Source organism: Polypterus senegalus, chromosome 17 (genome assembly GCF_016835505.1).
Source record: "Polypterus senegalus isolate Bchr_013 chromosome 17, ASM1683550v1, whole genome shotgun sequence".
Taxonomy (NCBI): Eukaryota; Metazoa; Chordata; class Cladistia; order Polypteriformes; family Polypteridae; genus Polypterus; species Polypterus senegalus.
In genome coordinates, this window is record NC_053170.1 from 46,455,774 (window position 1) to 46,481,513 (window position 25,740).

The following is a 25,740-nucleotide window of genomic DNA, read 5'->3' on the forward strand; positions in this document are numbered from 1 at the left end:
ACTTGATCCAATTTCTTTTGAATGGACTTGAAGATAGTGTTATATATGTTTATTTTTCTGCGAAGAATTTCATTTTCCATGGACACCAGTACTCTTCTTAACTGTAAGTACAACACATGGAAAGCAATTCAGCATAAACCTTTTTATAACTAATTTATTTTCGACTTATTACTCAAGAAATTCTTTGTATAGTTCATTAGAGTCACAACTGTACATATAAGAGTGATAAAGTACTCTTAATAAAACTTCAAACAATTAAAACCTAAAATAGCAGCTTTTCTCCTTAAGCTCAAATATATGCAAACAGATAACACTATGATACACCTTTATTCAGGCCTGCATTTGTTGTATATACATGTAGTTAACACTCTAAAAATAATCACTTGCATAGTGGCCTTTTCCAATCTCTAATGACACTGATGGTGCCTCCTGCAGCCTCAAGCTATAGAGTGATATATAACTGCAAGACAACAAAGGAAAAAAAAACAAGCATTACAATTACAAATCATACTTTTCTCCTGAATCGCTGACCTGCATACTAACTCTCACATTTTTAAAAAAAAAATTGGATAACACAGTGAGTCCTCTGTAGGTGACATAATGTCAGATTACAGCAGCCTTCAGTCCATGAGAGGAACATCCTTGCATGAACAGCACTCTTTAGTCAAATCAGAGAACTTATAGCTGTTTCCCTTCATTTTTCTTGATTAGATTTAGAGTAACATGAGGCAGGACTATACGCGTTCTTCTATGGGTGTTCTCCTATGGACTGGAACTTCCATAAAGTGGTCACTTTTAAATTGTTTCAAAGAGGGAAGAACAGTGTTTATTGGCAACTACATAAAGGCCGACTGTTGTGATGTACGATTGTGCATATAACTTGATAAATATATTGTATGTCTTTATTTGTAATTTAGGCAAAGCAATGTTACATTAGTGAGAAGCATTCATGTTTACAACCCCTCCCCCCACCAGGAATGGGTCTCTTTGAATTTTACGACAGAGTTGGGGTTGTGCCTTAAACCAGTTTGGCGAGTGTTTCTCTGCTAAAGTCTTTCAACCCCTGCAAGAAAGCCAGGCTGCCTAACTGCCAAGCTTTACCTTAACATATGATTTGGGGGCAGGTGTTAAGATGTTCTATACCCCCATTGGTCTGAAGCATGGCTGTTTGGAATTGGCTTGGATCAGAAACTTTTAAGTACCATGACATCCTATTGGATATAGAGGTTGGACAGAACATCTCTAAAATTTGCTTGGTTAACCTGTCTCTCTCTCTTACTAACATCTGATGAAAAAGACAACACAATGTAGAGCACAGCTCGGCAGCCATATGAAACAGACATGTGGCTGAAAGCTGACCACAAATGAAATAGAGACACTTTTAAGTAACAAACAAGTCTGTGTGCCACCTGAACTACACATCACCATTTAATCAGGTTGTAAGGTTGCCAATATTCAAATGTACTTTGCATATTGTTATTATTTATGAATATTATCAATAATACATTATTTTATGTGTAATTTAACTCCTGCTTGTCTTTTTACTACACCTAATTGCCTGAGGTTATAGATATAGAAGGGAAGGTGGAGATAAGTTATATACTATTATATCTTATAAACAGTGGTAAGTCTGTGAGATTAGGCATTATGACAAAGGCTACTTATTAATAATACAAAAGGGGAAAGTAGAGCAATATATTACTCTACCAAGATAAAACACAGACAAAAACAGATAAAATAACCCAAACTAGTACTCTAATAAATGCACTATTACTTCAAAAATTACTCAAGTAAAAGTGGTTTCCACAAATGTACTTAAGTAAAAGTGAAAAGGTATCATGTCAATCAATTGCTCCTGTACTCAAGTTATTTTAAGTTAAATTAGGTAAATACCTTTTTACTATATTGGAGAAGTTTGGGTTTGGCCCGAACATTTGTGCATGGATTAAATTACTGTATACTAACCCAGAAGCTTCAGTTTGCATCAATAACATTTGCTCAGACTACTTTAAACTAGAACGTGGCACAAGACAAGGATGCCCTTTGTCACCGCTGCTGTTTGCAATTGCCATTGAACCACTGGCAATACATTGTTGAAATACTGATCAGATAAAGGGGATTAGCAGAGAAGGACTGGAACAGAAAATCTCATTATATGCAGATGATATGGTACTGTATATTTCGGACCCAGAAAATTCTGTGCCTGCAGTCTTAGCAGCACTCAGCAGCTCTCTGGTCTCAGAATGAATCTGAATAAAAGTGTACTCTTTCCAGTGAATTCTCAAGCATATAATATTAGATTAGATACCCTACCTTTTATCATTGCAGAACAGTTTAAATACCAAAGGGGTAAACATCACAAGTAAACATAAAGCTCTTTATCAACAAAATTTCGTCGTCTGCATGGAAAAAATTAAACAAGACTTGCATAGATGGTCAACCCTTCATCTCACACTAGCTGGAAGAATTAACACAGTTAAGATGAATATTCTTCCTAAGCTCCTTTTTTATTTCAAAACATCCCAATATACATTAATAAATCATTCTTTAAGCAATTAGATTCAACAATAACCTCATTTATTTGGAATTCAAAACATCCACACATCAAAAGAGCGACCCTACAAAGACAAAAGGCAGAAGGCGGCATGGCTCTACCTAACTTCCAGTTTTATTACTGGGTGGCAAATATACAGGCGATAAGAACCTGGACACAAATAGAAGAACATACACAGGCATGGACCGCAATAGAAGTAAAATCCTGCAGTACTTCTTTGTATTCCTTGCTCTGCGCTCCAATAAACACACGCTATCGGCAATACACTAATAACCCAATTGTGCTCCACTCACTTAGAATCTGGAACCAATGTAGAAAGCATTTTAAGACGGAGAAGCTTCTATCTGTGGCACCTCTGCAAGAGAACCACCTCTTTCAACCTTCACAAACATATGCAGTTTTAATATCTGGAAAAAAATTGGAATTAACTTGCTTAGAGATCTTTATATAGACAACATCTTTGCATCCTATGAACAATTACATTCCAAATTTAACATTCCAGCTACACATTTCTTTCACTATCTTCAAATCAGGAACTTTGTTAAACAGAACCTTCCAGATTTTCCTCATCTTGCACCCTCATCCACGCTGGAAAAAATATTGCTCAATCTCAAGGAATTAGACTCCATCTCTACAATATATAAAATCATTTTACAATCCCTTCCTTTCAAAGATCCAAAAGGGCACTGGGAAAAAGATCTCTCAATTAATATATCAGAAAAGGAGTGGAAAGTAGCAATGCAGAGAATTCACTCAAGCTCCATATGCGCAAAGCATACAATTATACAACTTAAAATTATATATCGAGCACATCTGTCTCGACTAAAACTCTCCAAAATGTTTCCAGGGCATGATCCAACCTGCGAACGTTGCAACCAAGCCCCAGCCTCACTGGGTCACATGTTCTGGGCCTGCAGCAAATTAACATCATTCTAGACAAAAATTTTTAATTACCTCTCAGACAGCCTTGGACTGACAATCCCTCCTAACCCATTAACAGCTGTGTTTGGGGTTCTTCCAGAGGGGCTTAAAGTGGAGAAAGACAAACAAATTGTGATTGCATACACTACACTTTTGGCACGCGAACATATTCTGATAAACTGGAAGAACCCAAACTCTCCTTTTTAAGTCAGTGGGAAACCGATGTGTTATATTATTTGAAATTGGAAAAAATCAAATACTCAGTTAGAGGATCCGTACAGACTTTTTTCAAAACATGGCAGGATCTAATCAATAATATTTTAAAATAAGTTTATAAAGCACAGAGAATTTATTAATTTAGGTATGTTTACAAGCCTTAAATTTTACGCCGTTTGGCTTGCTCTCTCTCTCAGGGGTGGGGATCAATCTGTTCTTAACATAATTCTTTTTTTGTAAAAACTTGATTGCTATGTATTGATTGTAATAAAATTAATAATAAAAAAAAATTTGGTTTTTAATGCACTCTTTATATTCTATATTTAGCAGAATGCCTAGTGGTGACTGGATGGTCATTTGGCTTTGGAACCCCTGCACATTTATTTTCTCCAGCGTTTTACCAGCTGAAGTTTTTATTTTTCTGTCCTCCCTCGCCATTTGACCATACCATTAGATATATCAATATATTCATCGGAGACTTAAATAATGAATTTAGCAATTTAATCCATACTTAACTTGTTTATCTGAATTATGTAAGTCTGTGTTTATGGATGTTTGTATTAATTATTTTCTGTATTTCAATTTATCTATTTATCAATAAATTCTTTCGTATTAAAATTGCATTTGTTTCTTTAACTTCTTGCAAGGAACTTTCAGCTACAATTTTGTATGAAAATGTGTTGTAGAAATAAACACTGGTGTTACTGAAACAATAACAATGTTAAGAGTTTCAATATTTTAAAAGACACATCTTTTCAATAAATTAATTGTACTATTTGCAATAAAATCAGAATGAATACAGTAAATGTAAAAATACAACCATTTTGATGTATTTTATGCATTATACATAAACCAACTTGTTCAGAGTAAACAACCTCTTAAGTAATGTCTTTAACATACACTCCCCACCATCCCCAAATGTTAACTTGAGTAAATAATAACTAGGTACGGCACTCATATCTACACCCTCAAAAACTGAGCAATCTTTTTACTTGATTATTTTAGGTTATACAATTCATTTAGGACTTCGATCAGATAGTATCTAGCATCAACTTGAAAGTATTTAACTCTTAAAATTTGTAATGTCATTAAACAGAGCAAATAAGTTAATAAAGTTCTGCAACAAATGCTTATATTGAAGTGCTATTTAGAAAACAAGCAAATTTTGTTATCTGCCTAGAAAATTAAATGGTAAGGCAACTATAAGTATTAAATGAGTAATAAGCAGGATTACTGTCCAGACAAATACTACACTTCTGACAACATCATCAAAAAACAATTCAAGTTTGTGTGACTGTGAACATCATATATCTTTAAAATATTTAATTCTTAATACTACTGACAATACAAATATATTCATACATACTTCAGTTTTAATGAATATCAGACGGTAAGACTGAGATTCTATTCCCACAACTTTTTCGAATTTTGATTGAAGCAAACTGAGTTTTCCTTTTATATTTCTTCTGGTATTTCTGTTGAACCTAGAGATATAAATTTTGCAAGTTGATGTAACTGTGATATCAAAGTATTAAATACAGTTGCGTAAGATTATTTCAAATGATGGTGCTGCATATGCTCGTACTACTTGGGGAAACACCTTAATGATCTCCACTCAAAAGTGGGCATGTTTTAAATCTCCTGTGAAAGGTGGTTTGTCTGCAGAGGTGTGTGTCATAGACATGGCACTTTTTAAAGGAGTTTACATTATTACAAAAGTAAACATAAAAAACATAAATTAACTGCAGATGCAACACTAAACTTCTATCAATTGCCTTACTGTGGTCTATTACAATCACCCCATAAATATATATCTCATTCTGGCTGGATGAAATATAAGCAAACCAGAACCTAGGTCTCTAATCTCCTGACATGTCACCTCAAAAAATTAACCCCCCTTTTTTGTTGATACATTTAGTTTTATAATTAAGCATTCCTTGCATTCTAAGTCAAGTCAATAATTATACTTAACATTGCTTTAAGACATTAACATATTAATATACTCTAACTACTTCACATTTAAACATTATTATTATTTACAGGAATTAATGCATTTACTGGACCGATTATTCTGCCTGACCAGATTACAGTCAAACCTTGCAAAGTACTTTGAGTTAACAGTTTTCCTTGAGTATTATTTTTATTTTTTTCTGGTACTTTAACTTGGCTAGCCTCTCTATCTTACACCTGGGGCCTCATGCATAACGCCATGCGTAGAATTCACACTAAAACATGGGGTACGGACAAAAGCAGAAATGTTCTTAAGCACAAAAAAATCCAGATGCATAAATCTGTGCATTTGCCAAATTCCACATTCTTCCGCTCCATAAATCCTGGTCAGCGTGAAAAGTAACGCATGTGCACACGCCTGCTGCCACTCTCCAACTCCTCCAAGAATTATGCCTCTTTGAATATGGAAATCGATATAAATAGCACTTAAGCTCAGCATTCTGTGAAAAGGCAATGGCAAAAGCACGGGGGAAAATAGAAGAATTTCAGCGAATACCAAGTGGAGGCAAGGAAAATTTGTTGGTTTAAACAGTGGTATAAACAACAAAGGGAAGTTGATTGAGTGACATAGCATGTCAGAGAAACTCAAAAGCTCAAGTTCACAAAGTCGCAAAGTGCCCAAAATAAAAAAGTTGTCAGATATCAAAGTCGCTGTGACAAGGCAAGCAGTAGCCCACCGTCTGAGTGTCATATGAAAACTTATTAGGGTATGGAGAAAAGAAAAAAAAATAGGTGCACAGTAGGGAAAAAAGCTTGAAATGTCAACTTTAATCTCAAAATTTCCACTTTAATCACGTAGTTTATTTTGTTGTTAAAGTAGAACATCATAAACTTCATCTTAAAATCATTTAATTTACTAGTTTCTCAAATACCATCGTAAATAAAGTAGCATGTTAATTGCTTTGTTTTGTATATGTTCTTCTATGTGTGTGAATCACTACATGCTTCTTAAATGGGCTTCCTCCGACAGGAAACAGAATCCATTACATTCATGATATTAAAACTCTCTGAACAATTTAAATACTGAAATGTACTGTATACTTGATATCATTTTCATGATGATGGGAATTAAAGTACAGTATGTGTTAAACATGGGAACACAGTGGCGCAATGATAGTGATGAACTGGTGCCCCATCCATAGCTTGTTACTGCCTCACACAAGATGCTTCCTGCACCGTGTGCGACCTTCGATTAAATAATTTATTGTAGCAGTACTGTCTCTTTCAAATGTAGTAACCCCCAGTTCCATCCATTCATTATCCAAACTATATCCTAACTACAGGGTCACCTGGAGCCAATCCCAGCCAACACAGGGCGCAAGGCAGGAAACAAACCCCAGGCAGGGTGCCAGCCCACCGCAAGACACGTACACACACACACCAAGTTTACACTAGGGACAATTTAGAATCGCCAATGCACGTAACCTGCATGTCTTTGGACTGTGGTAGGAAACCGGAGCACCTGGAGGAAACCCACACAGACATGGGGAGAACATGCAAACTGCATGCAGGGAGGACCTGGTAAGCGAACACGGGTCTCCTAACGGCGGGACGGCAGCAGTGCTCCCCACTGCGCCACCGTGCTCCCCAATTCCTGTCCTTCCTTTTCTTTTTCCAAATACCCAATAGCCATCCAATCAGCTCTGTAAAAGATGTAAAGCCATCTGTAAGCTGAGAATGCCAATTCTTCAAAACCTTTAAGGAACATTGAAATATCTTCGTAGTACATGTTTAATTATTCTATCCATCTATCCTTCCAGTGTCGCACCAGCCCCAGGAAGAATACAGCGTGAGGCAGAAACGGGGCACCAGCTCCTTGCTTGCGCTACGACACCATGTACTCACATTATGAGATCAGTTCAAATAGGCAGCATTGCTGAGGCAGCGTGTGCTTGATACTGTATACCGATAATTCTCTTTCCGATCAGCTCCTGTAGAGCTGTGATTCCACACTCAGATACAGTGATATAAATACTGCAATTGGTGCAGTAAGAGTAAAATAAAAAAAGATGATCTGGTGTGGCAACCCCTAACAGGATCAGCTGAAAGAAGAAGAAGGTGCAGTGAGAGTAACAATGCTAAAGCAGCTATGGTATTTGGGATAGTTTGGCTATTCCGTGGACCATTATATGGTTATGGGTTGATTACAATCAGATGCCTTAAACTAATAAACATTATGGGGTTAATTTCAGTGTATTTATAAAGCCACGTCAGAGATGTGGATCTATAAAAGAAAGGGAAACCACACTGTAACAAAAACACTGATTTGACACTGGGTGCCGCCAGTTTGCAAAACCAAGCGGAGAACTTGCATGTGCCAGGGTTTGAGCTACCGCGAAAATGTGCGTAGCTTTATGCCAAGTTTAGGTTTTATACATCGCGATCTGAGTGTGGAAACGGGAGTACTCAACATTTTTGTGCATATGCACTGTTTATACATGAGGCCCTTGGTGATTGGATGGCATTTCCCACATATGACTGTGGTTCCTCTTTTTCTCCCCCTGCTTTTGAGTGAGGACAATTTTACAAGTCATAATCTATTTTATTATTATGGCTGGACTCATTTGGTCCTGTTCTTTCACCACTTTTATCCAGACAGGATCACCTAGATGCAGCAGGGGCAGCTTTCTGGCCTTGTGTCTCTTATTATAATAGTAAACCTGTTTTCCTTTGGTAGCATTATCCCTTTTACAGATATCCATAGATTCTTTTCCAATATCAACACAATTGTCATTATTTTTCTTTCCATTAACAGTCCTGAAGGTCTCTCTCCTGTAGAAGTGCTTGGAGTTGCTTGATAAATCATCAGCGATAACAGAGAATTATTCTGTTACAACATACACTTGGCTATCTAAGCTGCACTTTCAGCATATTCTGGTACTTGAGTGGAATGGGGACTTGATGTGTAATGTTAAAAGTCCTATCGTGTCCTAAACCTTTTCGATTCTTCACACTGCGGACCATTGTCAAAGATGGCTTTGAGTCAACTGATAACTTGTCCATCACCTCACTAACAAGGCTCACTACTTATCTTTCAGTAGATCTGAGTTCTGTTTGTAGCAGGCTTCTGGATAAGGCAACTGTCACCACTGGAGTTATTCCAAGTGTTTATTTAACTGTTATATTGAAGTGCATCAGCCTGAGAAGTAATCACTGGTAACTTGCTGGTACGGTGTTTAGATTTTTCTTATTGATTAAAAGCATCAGTAACTTGTGATCAATGATCAATCTAAATTCCTCACAGACTATTAGATATTTCTCATATCTCTCACATGCCCGTACATCAGCCAAACATTTATTTTCAATTTGAGCATACCTTGTTTCTGTTAGTCACCTTGAGCAGTATACAACAGGTTTCCACACTGCTGTTGCTTGCAATAGGACATTCCTAGCCTGTAGCTGCTAGCATCTGTGGACATTGCTGTCACTTTCACTGAATCATAAAGTTATAATATGGGAGATGTCGCTAATGTTTGAACAGAGTACTTTCCCGGGACTGATTCCATGTCCACGCCATGTTTTCTTTCAATAAATGTGGATGTCAGATCAGAAATGTACTTCTCTTCCTAAAATAACTTAACATTCTCAATATCCTTTTCCACTTGCTCACACTTATTGCATTTTATCTGGATCAGGACTAATTCTGTGAGTTAATTAAGTTACACAGAAACCCAAGCATTTTTGTCTTTATACACGCTTCTCATATCTCATTTATTTTTCTTAGAAATATTTCTAGGCTATGATAATTCCACAGGTTAAATGTTTTTAACAGTACCTTGCTAATAGAGTGATGAAAATGGATAAGAAGGCTATTTTCCACTTCAAGTGAGATTTGCTAAAATCCACTTGCTGCATCAAACAAAGAAATCTCTCGTCTTTTTACATTCTGGTTTAGCTTCTAGAGATCGACACAGATCTACACTTTAGAATTATGCCTGATTATGGTAACTATAAGCACACACCATTCTGTCGGTTGGTTCACTTTCTCCATTACTTCATTTCCCACAATTTTGTGGAGTTTGGCTTTGATTTTCAGCATCACAGTTATAGGAACTCTTCTAGCCATGTGTATTGTGTAAGGCACAATGCCTTCCTTTAAGAGAGTCTTTGCTGGGTCTATCTTAAGAATAGTACTGACATCCTGTATTCTCCAGGGGCCTCATGTACAAGTGGTGCGTACGCACAGAAATGTTGCGTAAGAACGTTTCCACATTCAAATTGTGATGTATAAAACCTACACTTGATGTAAAGCCACGCACTTTTCCACGGTACCTCATACCCTGTTGTACTCAAGTTCTCCGCTCGGTTTTGCAGACTGGCGGCACCCAGCGTCAAAGCAGTGCTACTGTTCCTGTGTGGTTACTCTTTATTTTCCTGATGCGGCTTTATAAATATACTGAAACTAACCGTATATCGTTTATTAGTGTAATGCATCTGATTGTAATTAACCTGTAACAATATAATGGTCCAGGGAATAGCCATAGTATTCCAAATGTCATAACTGCTTTAGCGTTGTAACTCTCAGTGCACCACTCGGAGTATTTATATCACTGTATCTGAGTGGAGAATCACAGCAGCAGCTGATCAGAAAGAGAATTATCAGGAAACAGCATCAAGCCTACTCTGCCTCAGCCACGGCAAAAGGTTTCAAAGCCTTTCCTGTACGGACTTCGCGGTTCAGAAACAGTTTCATCCCAAGAACTATAAACGATTATAGTTATATATATATTGTCACGCACGACCGCTGAAGGATCTTAACGCACCTGGGAAAACATTCGCTGGCAGGGAATGGCGGGGTACTAACTTTCTCCCTCTGCTTTCTCATAGGAAAAAAGACGCGCCACCACCATAAGCCGTGTTTTGCCCGCACTACGTTACTTCCGCCCTTCCTCCTCCATCTTTGCTGACGTCATCAATCCCATCCTCCCTCACGGTCCCTTCCCAGCATTCCCCCACTTCCGGCTCCTCCTCCATAAAATGGCCGCTGACGCCATGATCGGCGTCGCGCTTATGAACCAATTTTGTGTTTACAGTTTGACCATTTATTTGTTTTTTTTATTGTGGATCGTCTAAAATATACGGGGTCGGAAAACCCCAAACCTTTGTGCTGTCTCCTCTTGAGTCTTTTACAATATATATAATATATATATAATATATATATATAATCAATTGCTCCTTGTGTAGAACTGTTTGTACTTATAAGTACAATCACCTCACTGTAAACTTGCACTACAGTTATAATATTGTACAATCTGCGCCACTTTATAAAGTGCGTATTTACTTATGATGACAATATCATTTTTAAGATGAAATGCAGCAAAATATGTTGATTATATTATACAGATACAACTTTAACTTCTTTTAAATAATCTGTATTGTTAATAATTAAACATGTGAGGACACAGTGTCGCAGCGCTAGCAAGTTCACGTATTGTTCCTGCCTTGCGCACTGTATATGTACTAAGGCGTGACACTGGAAGGATAGATGGATAGAATAATTAAACACGTACTATGAAGATATTTCAATGTTCCTTAAAAGTTTTGAAGAATCATCGTTGTAAGCTTACAGATGGCTTAACGTTTATTACAGAGCTGTTTGTGTGGCGATCAGGTATTTGGAGAAAAAAAAAGTAAGGACAGGAATTGGAAAATAGTATGTTTGAAAGAGACAGTACTGCTACAATAATTTCATCGAAGGTTGCACACAATCATGGACAGTGTTCCCCTGTTTAATAACGTGCTTTAACTCCAATCATCATGAAAAAGATATCACGTATACATCTAAGTATTTTAAGCATTCAGAGAGCTGTAATATCACGAATGTAATGGATCCTGTGTCCTGTCAGAGAAAGAGAAGCAGAAGCACATAGTCATTCACACACATAGAGCACATTGAAGATCAAATACAAAACAAAGCATTTAACAGGCTACTTTAGTTACGATGGGATTTGAGAAACTAGTAAATTAAACGATTTTAAGATGAAGTTTATGTTCTACTTTAATGACAAAATAAACTATGTGATTAAAGTGGATATTTTGAGATTGAAGTTAACATTTCGTGCTTTTTTCCTACTCTGTGTCTTTTTTTCTCACTGTACCCCAATAAGCTTCCATATGACACTAAGACAGTGGGCTACGTCTCGCCTTTCACGGTGACTTTGATATGTAACAACTTCTTTTTTATGTGGGGCACTGTGCAACTTTGTGAACTTCAGCTTGTTTCTCCAACACGCTATGTCACTCGATCAACTTCCTTTTGTTGATTATACCACTGTATAAACCAACAAATAGTACGTTTTTCTTTGCCTCCACTCGGTATTCGCTGAAATTCTTACATTTTCCCTCTTGCTTTTGCCATTGCCTTTTCACAGAACGCTGAGCGTAAGGTCTGTTTATATTGATTTGCATATTCAAAGAGGCGTAATTCTGGGAGGAGACGGGGCGGGACAGAAGGCGCGTGCACGTGCGTTAGTTTTCACGCTGATTGGGATTTATGGAGCGGAAGAATGCGGAAGTTGAAGTACGCACAGATTCCTGCATCTAGAATTTTCTGTGCGTAAGCACATTTCGGCTTTTGTGCTTACGTCATGTTATAGTGCGAAGTCTACACATGGCGTTATGTATGAGGCCCCAGATGATGCTGTTGTTCTGCTAAGTAGTAAAGTGACTGCAGGACCTCTAACTGTGTACACAGGAATTATACATTTTCTTCTTTTGTAACTGATGTGGGTCTTAAGCTGTCTTATGCTACTAGTAGATTATAAAGCTAATAATAGTAAATAAAGTAAACTTACTGGAAAGTACTTTTGAAGGTGTTATCCACAGCTGCATAAATGGGTGATGCCAGTTTTTTGTTGAGATCAATGAACTTCCCCGTGGATGAATGAAAGCTTCCATGATTTTTGCATAAAGCCTTAATTGTCTTATGGTAGCCACTGAAGTTTGTATTTTTCTGCCAAGACAATGTATACATTTAAATGCATTTACAAACTTTTATGACTAACAATATACATTTTGAATGAAGGATTTCTAGGAGTGTTTGTCAGATTAAGAAGATCTAAATACTCTGTAAAGACCTGATTTACAAATAAGTGTTATTGTTAGTTTTAACTGGGAAACATTCTTTCCTGTTCCTATTCATAGTAAAACCCTGCCAAAACCCCTTCTGCCTCAAACATGTATTTTCTTCTTTGTGGCCACCATGTCTAAGCACCAGATAAACACCAAATACGCAAAGTAGACAGTTGCCTCTCCCTACTGGGAGGTTCCCCAAAACAGAAATCTCACTGTTGCTGCCTGTGGCCCAAGCCCCTTGTGACAAATAAAGTTCTATCTATTGTCAGGGATGCCAGGGGCAACGACCCAGCTGGGACGCCGTGAGGGACCGGATGTGGGTCTGTGCCCACCCTGGATCACGTGGGGGTTGCCTTCCTGGTTGCTTTGGGGGACACGGGTTGAGGGCATGGAAGCCCCACCCTGCAGGGGCCCGTGGTCACCACCAGGAGGCGCCCCAATGCCTTGGGGACCTGTTACCCCAGCACTTCCACCACACCCGGAAGTGCTGTGGGGAAGAATTAGAAGGACGCCCGGAGAGCTACCAGGAGAACAGCCGGCACTTCCGCCACACTGGGCTGTGGCCAACGGGGGAGTGTCGGGAACCACCTGGAGCTCATCCGGGTGCATATAAAAGGAGCAGTCTCCCTTCATTCAAGGCTGGAGTCGCGTGGAAGAAGGACGAGGCACGAGAGGAGTGTGGAGGCGGCCCGAAGAGAAGGCATTTGTGTGGCCAGGACTGTGTGTTGGGGTATTTGGAGTCTGAGTGACTTAATAATTATATATATATTATTGTAAATAAATATGTGTGGTGGTGATTAACAACATGTCCGCCTGTCTGTGTCCGGGTCGGCTCCACACTATCTATTTATTGAAATATAAATGCTTTGTGTTAATTAAGTTTTATTTTAAATTAAAGTGTAAATGCTTCTGCATAAAGGTAGAATTAGCAAAATTATTTTGCCAGGCCAAACTGATATAACAAAAGAAGTGCCCTCAACTAACTGCTATATGATGATTAACCCGAGTCCCACAGGCTGTACAAGAATTATAAATAGTTATGCATTTCAGAACTGTCTCAGTTTAGCATAAAACCTGCTTAAGGAAAGTGTGCTGGACTCCCTAGGTACATTGGTATAAATAAAGAAACCTTTGAATCATCCAGAGATTTAAATGATTATCTAAAAAGAGAGAAAATCCCTGACACTCTTATTTCTGTCTGTCTAGTCAAGAGTCATGGAAAGCACGGATATGCTTTGTGTCCTTATATACAGTATGACCAACAGGCTCTTGTGTTTTTAAAATGATTTTCACTTTCATAGAGAGCTGCTCCCTTGCTATGGTCTATCCCAGGTGTCACCAATTCTGGTCTTGGAGGACCACCGTGGCTGGAGGTTTTCATTCTAACCCTTTTCTTAATGAGTGACCTGTTTTTGCTGCTAATTTACTTCTTTTGAACTAATTTTAATTGACTTGATCTTGAAGACTTAGACCCTGTAATTGTTTCTTTTTCCTTAATTAGCAGCCAAACAATAATGAGATACAAAATGAGCCAAAACAACTGGGGCCTCATGTATAAATGGTGCATATGCAAAAAAATGTTGAGTAAGAACGTTTCCATGTTTAAATCGCGATGTATAAAACCTGAACTTGCCGTAAAGCCATGCACATTTCCACGGTAACTCATACCCTGTCGTACGCAAGTTCTCTGCTCGGTTTCGCAGACTGGCAGCATACAGCGTCAAAGCAGTGCTACTGTTCCAGTCTGGTTTCCCTTTCTTTTTTAGATCCACATCCTTGACGTGGCTTTATAAATACACTGAAAAAAAACGCATATTGCTTATTATTTTAATGTATCTGATTGTAATTAACTTGTAACAATATAATGGTCCACAGAATGGTCAAACTAATTCAAATACCATAACTGCTTTAGCATTGTTACTTTCACTGCACCTTCTTCTTTTTCTTCTTTCAGTTGCTCCCATTAGGTGTTGCCACATCAGATCATCTTTTTCTATATTACTCTCACTGCACCACTCAGAGTATTTATATCACTCTATCTGAGTGTGAATCACAGCTGTACAGCAGCTGATCGGAAAGAAAATTATCAGCATACAGCATCAAGCACATGCTGCCTCAGCCATGCTGTCTATTGAACTGATCTCATACGGCAAACGCTTTAGAGCCTTTCCTGTACTGACCTCGCAGTTCAGAAACAGTTTCATCCCAAGAACTATAAATGCACTCAATTAGTCCATCAAGTGCTCCTTGTAGAACTGTTTGTACTTATAAATACAATTACCTCACTGTCGATACAGTTATAATATTGCACAACCTGAGCCACTTTATAAAGCACGTATTTACATATGATGACAATATAATTTTTAAGATGAAATGCAGCAAAATATGTTTATTATATTATACAGATAAAATGTTAACTTCATTTAAATAATCTATATTGTTAATAATTAAACATGTGAGGACTCGGTGCCGTAGCGCTGTATTCTTGCTGGTGCTGAAATGACACTGGAACGATAGATGGACAGAATAATTAAATACTGTGGTCTATGGCCGGATTGTCATCCCGGCCAATACCCCCAGGTCGCCAGATGGAGCCCTCCCTATAGCATGGAGGTGCCCTGAAGACCATCAGGGAATCCTGTACGATGGAGTTTTAATCCACAGCCCTGCTGGATACACCAGGGGCCGCTAGATGGAGCTGCAGGGAGGAGAAAAGAATATTACTTGCCCTACACCCCGAAAGTACGTCCGAGTCACATGGACAAGGGGAATGACGTGCTTCCGGGGTGAAGAAGGAAAAGAGTTTTTAATCTGACCTGGAAGTGCTAAGAAGTCACACAGACTGAGGATTCAGAAGCACTTTCGGGTCATGGACTATAAAAGGACTGTGGCAGCTCCCAAACGGGGAGCTGAGCTGGGTGGTAGGAGGGCAACGCATCTGGGAGTGGTGGAGAGTTTATTATTGAATATTGTAGTGGTTTGTTTATGAGTATTGTGGAGGAGAATGTGCTTTGTGCACTGTGCTGTAGAAATAAAGTCAACTCTTGGACTTTTACCTGGTGTCTGGAGTCTTGGACGGGGGTTCAAGGGAGCGATACTGCCCCCTATCTGTCACAATACATATCACAGAGATATTTTAATGTTCCTTAAAAGTTTTGAAGAATCTGCGTTCTAAGCTTACAGATGACTTAACATCTATTACAGAGCTGATTGTGTGTTTGGAGAAAGAAAAGTAAGGACAGGAATTAGAGGTTTGTATGTTTGAAAGAGACAGTACTGCTACAATAAAGTATTTCATCGAAAGTCATGCATGGCACAGGAAGCATCTTGCGTGAGATATGAACAATCACTACGCCACTGTGTTCCCATGTTTAATAGCATGCTTTAACTCCTATCATCATGAAAATGATATCACGTATACATCTCAGTATTTATAATTATTCAGAGAGCTGTAATATTACGAATGTAATGGATTCTGTGTCCTGTTGGAGGAAGAGAAAGCCCAGAAGCACATAGGGATTCGCACACATAGAGCATATAGAAGATCAAATACAAAACAAAGCATTTAACGTGCTACTTTAGTTACGATGGGATTGAGAAACTAGTAAATGAAACGATTTTAAGATGAAGTTTATGATGTTCTACTTTAATGACAAAATAAACTACGTGATTAAAGTGGAAAATTAGAGATTAAAGTTGACATTTCATACTTTTTTCCCCACTGTGTGCCTTTTTTTTTCTCTGTACCCTAATAAGCTTTCATATGACACTCAGACGGTGGGCTACGACTTGCCTTATCACGGCGACTTTGATATGTGACTTCTTTTTTATTTCGGGCACTGTGCAACTTTGTCAACTTGAGCTTTCGAGTTTCTCCGACATGCTATGTCACTCGATCAGCTTCTTTTTGTTGTTTAAACCAACAAATAGTATGTTTTTTCTTGCCTCCCCTTGGGATTAATAAAGTATCTATCTATCTATCTATTCGCTGAAATTCTTCTATTTTCCCTATTGCTTTTGCCATTGTCTTTTCACAGAAGGCTGAGCTTAAGGGCTATTTATATTGATTTGCATATTCAAAGAGGCGTAATTCTGGGAGGAGTTGGTGGGGGGCAGCAGGTGGGTGCATGTGTGTTACTTTTCACGCTGACTGGGATTTATTAAGCAGGAAGAACGTGGAAGTTGGCGTTCACACTGATTTATGCATCTGGATTTTTTTGTGCGTAAGCACATTTCCACTTTTGTGCTTACATCATATTATAGTGCAAATTCTACGCACAGCGTTATGCATGAGGCCCCTGGCGTCCTTCATATAATATCTGAAAATAAATAAAGATGAATGTCTCAGGAATGTCGATCTGCTCATGTTCCCAGAACATTCGAACAGTGCCCTTGGAAAGAGAAAATCAAAAATTTCTGAATTGTCTTCTAATGCACCATGAGAGCAGCAACAAGCCACAAAATTAAAGAACGAGTTTAATTAAAGACAAGAATTGGCACTTCATTAAGCAGCTGGTTGGAGTGCAATTGGTTGGAGTTTGAGGCCATGACTTAGTTGGTCTTCTATTGGCTCCCTCACTTTAAATTTCATTTCTGTATGGGTGCCATTTAAGAAAAGAAATGAAGCAATTCAGATTCAGGGGATTCAAAAATTCAGGGGAACAAATCTTAAAAAAGCAATTCAATTAAAATTAATTGACAAAAAGTTAATTAGCAGCACAAACAGGGCATTCATTAATAAAAAAGGTTAAAATGAAAACCTGCAGCCACGGTGGTCCTCTAGGACTGGAGTTGGTGACCCCTGGCCTAGCCCACACCCTGATAACCACTTTCCTACATCTTAACCAAAGATCCCTTGATTCTCTTTAGAAGTCCTATAATAATGAGTACAGTAGTCCTCACTGTTGTTTTTCCATTCATTATTTCAATATTTTATTCATTCAGAGCTCTAGATATTATAACACTTTTTAAAGCTTCCAGACCAGTGCCCGTATTTATGAAGCATCTCAGAATTGCTCCTAAGAATTAAACTAAACATCTGACTAGGAGAAGGTCCAAATTTGCATCACTATGAGATTTCTGAGCCAGTTAGGTCTGCTTTTCTACTCTGAGACACTTAAAAATATGGGCACAGGTCTGTGGCTTGTTTTCTCTGTTGTACTCTTCTAGTTATCTCACATTTAACAAATCATCTAAATAGAACATAAACTAACTTAAGTTCTTCAAAATACATTACGTTATCCTTTTGTAAAAGTTTGAGACACACTAATGAAGCCAATAAATGTATTTACTTACAGGATTTAAAATTGACTCAAGATTATTTCGACATTTGCTTACAGCTTCGCGAGCACCACTTTGAAGCTGCGTCTGCAGAGTTGTTTGAATTTCACCTAAAAATTTGTCCAAATCTTTGTTTTCAACTGTAAGACTATTTTTCAGTTTTTCATAGAGCGACGAATTCTTATTTGCCTGTAACAAAAAATACTAAAGCCAATAAAATTACATTAAAATTCAAATTAATTAAATTCCTGCTATCAAATTAAACTTTGGCAACAACTAAAATGGGAGGTCAAATGGCTGGTAGTGCTGCCTCACAACATCAGCTTTCAGATGTCCCAAGTCAGTGCCTGTGTCGCGCTTCTTGTCAGTCAGTCAGTCATTGTGTCTTTCTCAATTTTGCCGAATGTCTCACTTTTTTTTCACGACCTCACAGATGTGTTTTAGATTAATTGGTGATTGGCCCAATAATTGTAAATATAGGCGTGTATGCAAATAAGGCCTATAACATAATAGCACCTTGTTCTACCTTGTGCCCTATGTTTCTATTAATGTACTTCGGAAAATGGAGACTTAAAATTAAATTAAAGTATACTTCATGTGTTTTTCAGAGTTAAAAACATTATAGACCATTTTTCTTGATGTTAAAGCTGCATGTTTTTTTCTTTTACTTGAACTTTTGATATCTGTAAAAGCAGAAGAAAGTTTTAGTAGAAATAGTAGACAGAAGGTACAGCTACCAAAAATTAAAGTTCAACTGCAAAACAGCAGCCTAGTGAGATGAAAGACTAGATCCTTAAAGGAAAATGGTTATTTTCTGGACTTTTCACATGCATAAAAGAGAAGCCCTTGAAACATTGCTTATCTTTGTGCATGCACACCTTGTGAACAGGTATTGATATGGTTTGTGAAAATGACACTGTACAGAGAGAGGCTAGGGGTGTTCATCTTGGCCCTAATAAGCTTTAAAAAGTAATTTAGCTTAAAGTGAAAGTGTCTTGCAAAGCAATCAATAATGCTGTGCAATATTTTTTCCCCATTTTTTCTAGCAGCACTCGTTTCACAAAGGGGGCACCCATTCCAATTCCTCTTTCAGTCTTGCTTGATTCACTAAGAGAAAACAAACCCTCAGTCTTCAAATACTATCTGTGGGTCGTCAAGGAGCTTAAAATGGTAAAACTGGTGTTTAAGATCCAGGAAATTGTGGTGGCGTCAAGATTCAAAGACCTCACCTTTTTTCTCCAGTCGCCAGACACTGGAAAAATCAAAGAACATCATCCTGACTGTGGTGCCGGCTTTGTCCAAATAGGAATAGGCTCTGTGGAGCATGTAGCTCAGAGCATCCCCCACACTTATATGTGTCTGATAGGCAAACTACGGAGGATCCAGATGTTCTGAAACCAGGGGTTGTAGCTCTTAAAAGCTTCTCAAAGCTGTTCATGATGTATGAATAGCAAAAGGTCTGAAGTCCTAGGGATTACTGGAATGCCCTTTCGTTGGCACTGTGACCACACAGGATGTTTTTCTGCAGCTAGGGAATCTTTTGCAAGTTAAGGGAAAGGGAGAATGTGTGCTGAAAGACTCCACAGATCTGGCTGTCACATGTTTTCAGCTCCTTGTGGCTGTTTTCATCCAGCTCTGAAGCCTTATTTATGCAGAGTTTTCCCAACTCTCTCCTTACTTGATCAGCAGAGACACACAGTCCAGTAAGTGGAGGGGGGCTGGAGACCATAGGTGTGATGTCATTGCAGGTGAAGGTGATACAGGGTGAAGATGGCAGCCGGGATTCTAGAACCTCCTCAGCTTAATCACAGAGGCTAGTAGTGTTAAAGGAGGGCTGTAGTTGCAAGAATGCATCAAACATGTAGAAGAACTAGTTCCATGCATTATCTTTGTTCCTGTTACCTCCAACTGCATGTTTTACAGCCTGCTTGTAGCCAGTGATAATCCTCATCCTGTTCCACATGTCCTTCATATTTTTTTGTAGTAACTTGTCTCTGCAATGGGCTTCCCCACATGGAGCTGCTTCTTCAGTTCTGGCTGAACCCACTTGATTTAGTCCTTATCTCCAGACCTGAAGGCTATCTTCTTCCTATTCAGTATAGTTTTCAAGCCTTTTGTAATCAATGGCTTGTCATGGGGAGAAATAGTACACTCTCTTTGTGGGGACTGTGTTATCCAAATAAAACTTGATGTAGTCTGTGATTCAGTGGTTCAGTCCCTCAACGTATCCCTGTCAGTGTTCTGAAAGGCATCTTCCACAGAACCACATGGTTCTGGTGCTGGACAATGGGTTTATATGTGGGTATGGTCCAATCAGCCTAAGGGTGGTAAAGCAACAGTTATATGCCACTTTAACTTTGGCATATAACAAGTCACGGATCCTGATTTCTCTTGTTGTACTGTTCGCAGACTGGTAAAACTGGTGAGGGTGGAGGAAAGTGAAACATGGTTAAAGTGTCCAGAAACTGTGATAAAAGCACTGGGATAGTCATTTTGCAATTGCCACGTCAGACTAGAGGGGGATGTAAACTGCCAGAACAATGGCATGTGAAAACCCACCACGAGAATCTCAACATTGGGGTTGCACACCTGTCCTTTAATTGTAATGTGTCTGAAGTTGCACCATTTTTCATTCACAAAAATGACAAGTCCACCTCCTTTCTTCTTGTTGCTTTCACTCCTGCTTCTTTATGATTTTAAATGAAACAGTGCTAGCTGCACATAAGACTGCTGAATTTGTATTCTTTTTGGCTCCTGATCAGCACTGAAAGTTTATCCATTCAATGCACCAGTGTACTTACATTGCCCATGATAATAGGAGGCAGGTACAGTCTAGACTGCACCTTCTTCACTTGTTGTGTAGTTGGTTATCTGCTCTCTGTCTATGCAATAGCTATGCTGACAGCCCGGCAATTACCTGCAACACTCTGGGAGATAAAGGGCGCAGGCCCAACAGCTGCTGTCACATGTAAATGGCAATGAGTCCTTCCTCATATTTTCTGTTACCCATGTTTTCCAAAACAAGCAATAGCAAACAACAACAAAGACAAACAAAAACAGGAACTCATGTTACAGATTTTCCAACTGCAGTTGCTGATCTTCGTGATGGACCATGTGGATTTAAATGACTGAAAATCACTGTTAATGTCACATTTAGTGATCACTTTCCAATCATCCATTAGTTTTCTTTTTTCTGACAGTCAATTGTACTTCCAGATGAGCATTCATCGGGTTGCCAGCTTACATGCACAAAGAGCCCACTCTATGACTAAAGACAAGATCAAATCATTTTGGTTTTATCGGAGAAAGTCTCAGGCTAGTTGTAGTTGAGTCCATAGATATGTCACACTACGCTATCAGCTACACTGGAGCATGTCACCAGCTGCCTCCTACATGTTAAGATTATGTAAATGAAGGCTATGGCTGAATATTGCTGGAAAAGTCATCAAGTGTGACAAAGACTTAAGACAGAGTGGAGGAGAAATACACCTCTTTTCCTCCACTTTAAAAAGCATACTATTATAAACAGATGTGAAAACAAGGATGCCAACCAATTTCAAAAGGCAAAAGCATATTTTTTTCCTAGATACAGCAGGGTGTTTTTCCTTATATAGTGCATGTATAGTTTGTACTTTCAATTTTTTTAATCTTTTCCTTTTGTGTTTTGTGGTGATAAACACACCTTATAAATCAAGTGCTTGAAGTAGAGCCTGACCGATTAATCATGTGGCCGATCTGATCGGTCAATAAAGGGTCTCAAAAACCTAATCAGCAGTAGTTGAGGGACAAATTTCATCAACACATGCACAATTTGGTGCACACACAAATAGCATGATCCCTAAAGTGAAGGTAAGTGCAGTTGAGAAAACTCCTAATTTCATACAGTAAGTAAGCCCTATTTGTTCTTAGCAAATAAATATATACATTGTGTGCATATTGTATATAATTCCAGTGTCAAAAGATTGTTTTCTGAGCTTAACTAGAATAGCCTGCAAACTTTCAGTGCTTTGGCTTTTCTTTTCATAATTGTAAACTTGTTCTTTTATTTCAAAAGCAGTTACGCCACAGATAATTATATGTGACTTTATCTTTGCATGTTTTCTTCACATTAAAAAAACATATCTGCATGTAGCTCAGTGGCTGCAATCTGTGTTGGCACACCTCAAACAGACTTTGTAAAAGAACATGACTAAACTAAATGGGATTCTTTTCTCCCTTTAAAGATTTGGTAAAATATAATACATGTAACCTTGATACTTATGTTTCCCTTTGTCTCATTACTTTTTAGGAATGTGTATCAATAGCCTTCAAAAGACACATGTAGGTTGAGTTAGCTAAGTACCTTTTCTGACACTGACAATGCTGTTTAATAATGACAATTTTGAAGGCATAAAAGGAAAATCAGAAAAATGGCAGTTATTTCCCATTATTATCTCTGGCTAAAGGATCTGGGCTGGTAACTCAAAGGTTGGCGGTTTGAATCCTGGCAGTGACAGAAAGAAGTGCTGCTCCACTGGGCCCTTGAGCAAGGCAATCTGAAGGCATAATGGAAGAACTACTGCACTATCTGAAAGAGCCTTTAATAGAAAAGATGTCAGGCAAACCCTTTGACTGGTGAAGCCTTTACTGGAACTGTTTTACTGTAAGTACCTCAAAGTTCAGGCAAAGTGATATCTGGCTTGTCCACCATCATCAGTGCCAAGTGAGAAGGTGTTCAGTGTTATGGACAACATTTATGAGGAGAAGAGGAGCACCCACCATGGCATCAATGCAGAGAAGCTGTACTTCTGTTGAGAATTTTGAGTAAGGGTCAATATGCTTTATTATTAGTTTTAGTGCTTTTAGCTATCAAAAGCCTAGACCTGGAACAGCTCTAAAAAAGACACAATTTACTTTATTAGAGAGGCCGATTGTCCTTCTCACTTGCTTTGTTTTGAGTTTCTGTGAGTCAAGCTGTGAGACAAGGTCATCATATTCTCTGAGCAAGCAAGCAGATTTTGTTTAAAGGATGCAAGTGTAGGACATTTGCCTGTGTGAGTAAGGGCCAGCTCTCAAGCTAGTGCATTAAACATATAAGCACTCAAATGGCATTTAGAAGTATTAGGGCTCTTCAATACCTTAAAACAATAAGATTAAAATACAATATATTATATTAGTTAGTTTGAGCACTATAGGGACTTGATTGTTGAAAGTTAGGGACTTTTTCCAGGACATGTGCCCATTGCGTAAGCAGTAGCTTGGCCTCTGTCAGATCACTGTGAAGCTGCATGCCATGACTTAACAGCACTGGGCTCTTATATTACCATGCACATTTATATTTAATTCAGCCAGCATTTAAGTTTATATGCCTTGTTATTGATTTCAGAACTACTGATTATTAAAAGGAGTTGCTTGACATCTTTTTAAGTGGCTTAGTGAGGCACTATTAATTACAGATTGTTGCTTTTGTTTTTAATATGGCCTGCTTTCTTGTTTTTAACTTGTCTTGTTTTTTAAGAACCAAGGACATTGTGTTTTTGAGGGAACTGAAGAAACAAGTTTTTGATTTTTGACATGGCAACCCTGCTGGGCCTTTTGACTCACCAGAGTCTAAACAAGTTTTTGGGCACATAAACACTTCATATAAACATTTTAGCATTTAAATTTAGATATTCAAGTCAAGTCAAGTTGGGGAGCATGCACTGGTACAGTGCGTTGCCGCACTCACTACACAGCGAAACAACTCAGGATCCCAGTTAGCAACCCCCCAGGCAAACACGCAGTCCAGTCCCACCCTCCGGAAATGACCCTCTATCTGCCGCAGCCAGGTGTTACATGGGCGACCCCTTGGCCTGGTCCAGCGACTTACGAGCTGGATCACTCACAATGCAGGTAATGTGTCTCATTCGTGACTCCATGAGCAACCGCTCATTTTACACAAAGTCAAAACAACAGTATCCAAGGATTTTCCGGACAGACACAGTGCCAAAGGAGTCCAGTCTTCGTCTCAGGTCACTGGATACTGTCCATGTCTCGCAACCATATAGCAAGACAGGAAGCACCAGAACTCTAAACACTTGGACCTTCGTCCTTTTACATCGATATTTGGAGCGCTATACACCCGTTTCTAGTGACCGCATGACCCCCCCATGCTCTCCCAATCCGTCTACTGACTTCATAGGAAGAGTCACCAGAGACATGAATGTCACTGCCAAGGTAAGTAAACCTCTCAACAAGGTTGTCGCTCTCTTCGCAAACAGATACACTGCTGATGGCTGTGCCCAAAAGGTAATTGAAGGCCTGAATCTTGGTTTTTATCCAGGACACTTGCATGCCTAGACACTCAGACTCCTCGTTCAGTCTCTCGAGCGCCCTGATCTGAGCCTCCACTGACTCTGCGAAGATCACAGCATCTTCAGCAAAGTGAAGATCCGTGAATCTTTCTTCACCAACAGATGCCCCACAGCCGCTGGACCCCACGACTTTGCCCAACACTCAGTCCATACAAGCATTGAACAGAGTAGGAACAAAAACAGACCCCTGACCAAACCCAGAATCAACTGGGAAAAACTCAGAGGTTCTGCCTCCACTCTGCAAAACACTCACAGTACCAGTGTACAGACCCAGCCATGATATCCAGCAACCTCGAGAGAATCCCGCGAACCCTCAGGATGTCCCACAGGGCGTCTCAAACAACTGAGTCGATCACTTTATGAAAATCGACAAAGGCTGCAAAGAAACTCTGCTGATATTCGTGTTTGCTCTCCATGAGAACCCTCAGTGCTAGGATGCAGTCAATGGTAGACTTCTTAGGCGTAAAACCAGACAGTGAGCAAGTGATCATGGATTCCATTGAGGACGACCCTAACAAGGACCTTCCCCGGCACAGAGAGCAGTGTTATCCTGTTGTAGTTGCTGCAATCCAAGCAATCACCTTTCCCTTTCCAGATAGGGATGACAAGTCCCATTTTCCAGTCAGTAGCAATGATGCCAGTCTCACAAATGGAAGCAAAGATTGCTTGCAATGCCAGGAGGACAGCCTTACCACCTGCCTGGAGAAGTTCTCCCTGGATACCACAGATCCCTGCAGCCTTTCCTCCTCCTCAAGTGGTTCACCACCTGTGCAATCTCAGTGAGTTTGGGTGGTTCACAGCTAATTGGAGGATCAATTAGATATTAAGATCAATTATTAATATCAATTTAGATATTAAGACTTTTGAACATTTCAGATGATGAGATTAAAAGCAAGCTATATTGTGTTAGTTAAGGTTGAATTATATAGAAGTTTTAAGAATTGATTATAAAGGTTAGACCCCGTATTGGTAAGTCAGATTGTATGCGGCGGTGCGTCACTGGCTGATGACGCAGCTGCCTTTGCTCTCAGGCTGTAAAATAGGCATGTATACATAGATTCTAGATAGTATTTAAGTACCTATGTCAATGCTTCCTCATGAATCAATATCTTAATTAATCAAGGTAAAACAGTATATTAGCTGGCTTTAAGCAATATAAAAATTTAAGGGTTCATTAATAAAGGCTTTAGCAATGTGTTTACAGACTCAAGGCCTTTTGCCTGCTTCCAGCTGCAGCTGCTTAGCTCTTATCTGTAAAGCTGTGTGCTGAGGACAGCTGCCTATGATTTTAGTCTTACTGGATGCTGGTGCAACAAGCAAGTAATAATTGAACAGTTCAGTTTTTCATATGTG

The 25,740-nt window shown here is 38.9% G+C and overlaps 1 protein-coding gene across 1 annotated transcript in view; it reads right to left on the reverse strand.

Moving 5' to 3' along the window:
- The window catches only part of LOC120517193 (nuclear GTPase SLIP-GC-like), a 162,411-nt gene that overhangs the window by 6,617 nt on the left and 130,054 nt on the right, over positions 1 to 25,740 (reverse strand). The window contains exons 14-17 of the mRNA XM_039739363.1: positions 18,071 to 18,244; positions 12,496 to 12,653; positions 5,058 to 5,175; positions 1 to 101 (exon numbers count right to left, since the gene is read on the reverse strand). Coding sequence (XP_039595297.1) covers positions 1 to 101; positions 5,058 to 5,175; positions 12,496 to 12,653; positions 18,071 to 18,244 — 551 coding nt within the window. The remainder of the gene's footprint in view (positions 102 to 5,057; positions 5,176 to 12,495; positions 12,654 to 18,070; positions 18,245 to 25,740) is intronic.